Here is a 4,853-nt window from a genome sequence, read left to right as displayed (position 1 = left end):
GCTAGGGATATTCTCAGCAACCAGGTAAGTTTTAGAGAAAAAAAAAAAGTTGGCCTACCAACAGAGTATTTTAAGATTTTAAGATACCATCACTGAAGTTCTAATTATCTCCCAACCACTTCTTTCCTGTCCCCTTATCTTTCCTTTGTCCTTTATTCTCCAGCCCAAACACTCCATGTCCTATGTTCTTGCTTTCTTTCTCATTCACATCATTAAGGGAAAGATGTGAAGACAACTTCTTTAACCTCAGAATGAATTGGTCACCTTTTTCTAAGAGGTGGATAAATATCTGCTCCCATAATCTTAAAATGTAAGGAACGCCCTCCCTACTCACTCCCTACTCAATGTAAGCAGAAGATAAATGTCACCTATAGAATACTGAATAACTGTTTCTATATTGTTTACACATTGTACTTTTAAAATTCCTTTCATTTAGAACCTTAGAATGATTGGAGTTTGGGAATTTTCCCCTTGATATGGCAGTTTGTGGCTCTACTGTCAGGTGAGGTATGGTTACCATTAAACTCTTCCTCAGGAGGGTTTTTCTTTCTATTTCCTCAGGTTCTCTCTGCCCATCATATATCCTGGTAATAATGAAGAGTAAACCTCTGTTTTAAAGGCCAGTTCCAATCTTATTCTATCATCTACAAATATCCTAGATTGCCTAGAAACTTCCTAGTACTTAGAACAGATTGAAGTGTGTTTTTTGTTTGTTTGTTTGTTTGTTTGCTGCTACTCATATAATAGAGAAATTTTGTAGTTTTATTTCATTGTTCACCCGCTCCTACAATCTAGGATCTATAATGAGGCCATATAGCTTGTGGTAGCCTGGGCAGATGCAGAACACTTAGACAATCAGTTTTTCCATAAATTTTGCAGTATGGACAGCAGAGGGTCAGGGCTAGATGAAACTTTCAAAGGAAGAACTTGGGGTCTAAAAGCCTAATCATCAGGAGGTAGACTTGAACTCCTCCTGTTTTCTAGATCCTGGGCAATATAGATACAGAATAAAATCTAAGGACCTGTATTAGGGAGTAAGGGTCTTTGGCCAAGAGATGCAGTTTTAACTTGGTCTTCTCTAATTGCACCCTTAAGCTCCCATTGCATTTAGCTGTAATTTTCCTCAACAAGGCTGTGCCTTTGTCCCTCTCTTTTTTAAAAAAAATTTTAATGTTTATTTATTTTTGAGAGAAAGAGAGAGAGAGCGCAGGGGAGGGGCAGAGAGAGACACACACAGAATCCTAAGCAGGCTCCAGGCTCTGAGCTGTCAGCACAGAGCCAGATGCAGGGCTTCTACCCATGAACTGTGAGATCCTGACCTGAGCTGAAGTTGGATACTTAACCGACTGAGCCACCCAGGCACCCCTGCCTTTGTCCCTCTCTTACCTGCTTTGCTACTAATTAGGTGTTTGACTCAGGGCAAGTTATTTTCTTTTTCTGGGTTTCAGTTTCTTTATTAGTAAAATGTGAAATAGATCAACTTTTACTTCTGCTGGTCTTTGGATCTGTTTTTCTTGTTATTCATTTTCTCTTCTCTTCTTCCCTCCCCCTACCTTATTTACCTTTTCACTCTCATTTGTCTACCTCTTAAACTTTTCTCTCATTTCTACTTTTTATTATAACCATTTGAAAAACATAAGCACTTTATTTCTCAAAAATCACTAAAAGAGGCAAAAACTAAAGTAATAGGAAAGAAATGTATGCTGACATCTAATAGGCCAGATATTTGAACCAACAGCTAGCTCTTTTTCATAAGAGTAATGGAAAGAAATGAATATTTCATAGAAAGATAGAAAATGTCCTGGCTAAGACTGGGGAAATATGAATCAGAAATCTTTCAAAGAGGATCTTTTGGGAAATGTCAAAAAAAGGTAATAATATGGTTTTTGATTCATCATGAGCATGGGTCAGCCAGAAATGTATACGTAGCCTAGAGGTGAGATATTCAATAATTGAATAAAAGAGGATAAATTATTCAAAAATTACAAGATATACAAAGTTAATGTGATTCTTTGCTGATAGAGGAGAACCTATTAGTTTTCACTTCCACTAACTGTAAAGAACTCTGACCAAAAAATTCAAAACAAACAGAACAAAAAATGAGAAGGAAACAAATGAAAAACTCAATGTCAGCACAGAAAGCATATGAAGAAAGGAACTTTTTATTCCAAGTAATCATAATAAAAAGCACACACCCTGCTTTCTAATGTCTCTACATTTTTACATTTTTAATACTTACACTGCCCCTATGGGGTAGGTACTATGATTGCCACATGTTACACATACAGGACTGTATGTTGAGAAGCAGAGGAACTGGAATCTGAATCCAAGATGTGCCAGTCCAGAGTCCACGTTCTTGACACTACATTGCCTCATAGTCAACTTGATCCCAATCAACTGATGAAGGCAACTGAGGAGTGTCTTAAGCATGAGAGCCTCTCAGAGAGTGTGCTCTACGTCTAGCTAGCATTCATGTCTGAAGTCAAATGTCCCATCAGGGGGTCCTGTGGCATAAATATAGTTATTGATTCTAGCAACATAAGGGTGTCTCCCAGATGTCTATTAAGGCCTCTGTAAAGACTCAGAGTGTTACATGTGTTATGCATGATCACTGTGCCTTAGCAATAGGTCATTATCAGATGATCCCAATCCTGAAAAAGGCTTCAAGTGAACCCTGAGGGTCTCACTTCCTTTTAGACAAAGAGAGTTATGCTAAAAAAAAAAAAAAAAGAAAAAAAAGGAAATACTGTTGTTGCTTTCCTAAGTATGATTTAGTACCCATTCGACTAAGATTTTACCAGATTGGAGATGATAATACATTTCATTTTCTGTAATGGTAGGTGGCTGCCTGAGGTTCCTGGGTTGAGAATGATTCTGAGGCCACATCCAGGTTCAGGGTAAATGAAGGAGTGTTGTGCTCAAATAGAAGCATAGGCATGTACACTGGGTATTTCCATCCCTATCCTAGATACAAGGTCCATTGCCTTCATGGGAGATCTTGGCAGAAGGAGTATGATGGGTAGGGATAACATCCTTTATGGGGAATCAAATAATTCATATTTTGTATTGATACTGTCTTAGTTATTATGTCCTTAACCTTGCTCAACTGCTTGTAATATATTGGTTAGAAAGAGGGAAGAAAGGACAGGAGAGGAAGGACATTTTACCTAATGCACTAGCATTAGAGTGTGTGCTTCAAACTGAATGTGACTTATTTGTAGTTGGGTGAGTCTTTTTCTCCTGGGCCAGGAGATGCTTTCTCAACAGGATATATGGAGGAGTAGTAATTTCAGGGGTTCATTTCTCTCTTATACCCTCCCTACTAATGTGAAAATAACATTGTTTCACTCTAAGGAAAGTCAGATTCTGCTATATTATTAATCCCTGTCACTGTATTTTTAGGAGGTCACCCATCAGGATCCTGCAAGCTCTCTCCTCATGCCTGTGTCACACTGGCTTCATGGCAGATAATAACCACTCTCACTTCCAACACCCTTACTTTGTCTTAACGGGAATTCCAGGGCTTGAACAAAAGTATTACTGGATAGCATTCCCACTGGGTGCTATATATGTCATTGCCCTCTTTGGCAATGGTGTTATCATCTCTACCATCAAGTCTGAATCATCCCTGCATATCCCCATGTACTATTTTCTCTGCATGCTGGCGCTGGCAGACATGGGACTTACCCTCTGTACTCTGCCCTCTATGCTAGGCATATTCTGGTTTAACTATAAGTCCATTGTCTTTGATTCCTGCCTTGTTCAGATGTACTTCATTCACACCTTCTCAGCCATTGAATCTGGTGTACTGGTGGCCATGGCCTTTGATCGGGTTGTAGCCATCTGGAACCCCCTCAGGTATGGGACCATCATAACCAATGGTGTGGTCTGCAGAGCTGGGACAGTCTTCTTGACAAGGGCAGTCTGTGTGGTCTTCCCTGTGCCTTTCCTCATCAAGCGACTTCCCTTCTACCACTCCAACATCCTCTCCCACTCCTTCTGCCTTCACCAAGATGTCATGCGCCTTGCCTGTGCCAGCACTCGTATCAACAGTCTCTATGGCCTTATTGCTGTCATCTTCACCAAGGGTTCTGACTCCCTCTCTATCCTCCTCTCCTATGTGTTCATACTCCGAGCGGTAATGGCCATTGCCTCAGGGGAGGGCCAGCTGAAAGCACTCAACACCTGTGTTTCACATATCTGTGCTGTACTCATTTTCTATGTTCCACTCATTGGGCTGTCTGTCATCCATCGTTTTGGAAAGCATCTTTCACCACTGACTCATGTCCTCATGGCTAATGCCTACCTTCTTGTACCCCCTGTGCTAAACCCTGTAGTCTATACCGTGAAGATCAAGGAGATGAGAAAGAAAATAATTCAAATATTTGTTCAAACCAAGATCACTGCAGAGGGTTAGGGTCAACCAGTTTGAAAGAGGAAGAATCTATTCTGTAAAGGCTCAATTATGACTATGAGAAATAAAGGTTTATATTTTTCATGTTTTCTGTGTGATTTGAATTGGGCAAAGAGGGATTTCCCTGCACTCAAAGTATACTTTCCTTTTCCTGTGCCAAATTGTTCTTTGCCTAGTATAGAAAGAGTGACATCTTTAGGAACTGTTCAATGTACTGTCCTATAGCCCTGTATTTATGAGTTGGCATGTAATAGCTAAAGGTAAGGCATATTATTAATTCAGTTTTTAAATAACTGTTTTGAACACAAATAGGTCATGAGTTTAATGCCATTTAAATTGAAGCTTGCCAAATCAATTTCACATTCTAACTCAAGAATTAAGAAAGGTCTCCATTAGTTTAAAAGGGGAGAAATGAACTATACTCATTAAATAATAAGAG

At 39.4% G+C, this 4,853-nt stretch overlaps 1 protein-coding gene across 1 annotated transcript; it reads left to right on the top strand.

The window, feature by feature from the left end:
* Window positions 1-3,460: 3,460 nt before the first annotated feature.
* Window positions 3,461-4,417, top strand: LOC109267075 (olfactory receptor 51H1-like). Its single transcript, XM_019449579.2, has one exon. The coding sequence runs from the start codon at window positions 3,461-3,463 to the stop codon at window positions 4,415-4,417; it is 957 nt and encodes a 318-aa protein (XP_019305124.2).
* The last annotated feature ends 436 nt before the right edge of the window (window positions 4,418-4,853 follow it).

Source organism: Panthera pardus, unplaced genomic scaffold (assembly GCF_024362965.1).
Source record: "Panthera pardus isolate Hobbes unplaced genomic scaffold, ASM2436296v1 HiC_scaffold_12, whole genome shotgun sequence".
Taxonomy (NCBI): domain Eukaryota; kingdom Metazoa; phylum Chordata; class Mammalia; order Carnivora; family Felidae; genus Panthera; species Panthera pardus.
The sequence above is the reverse complement of the archived record's forward strand: the minus strand, read 5'-3'. Positions and strand labels throughout refer to the sequence as shown.

Excerpts from the sequence above, each read along its gene's own strand:
- LOC109267075 (XM_019449579.2), top strand. The coding sequence starts at position 3,461 with ATGGCAGATAATAACCACTCTCACTTCCAACACCCTTACTTTGTCTTA.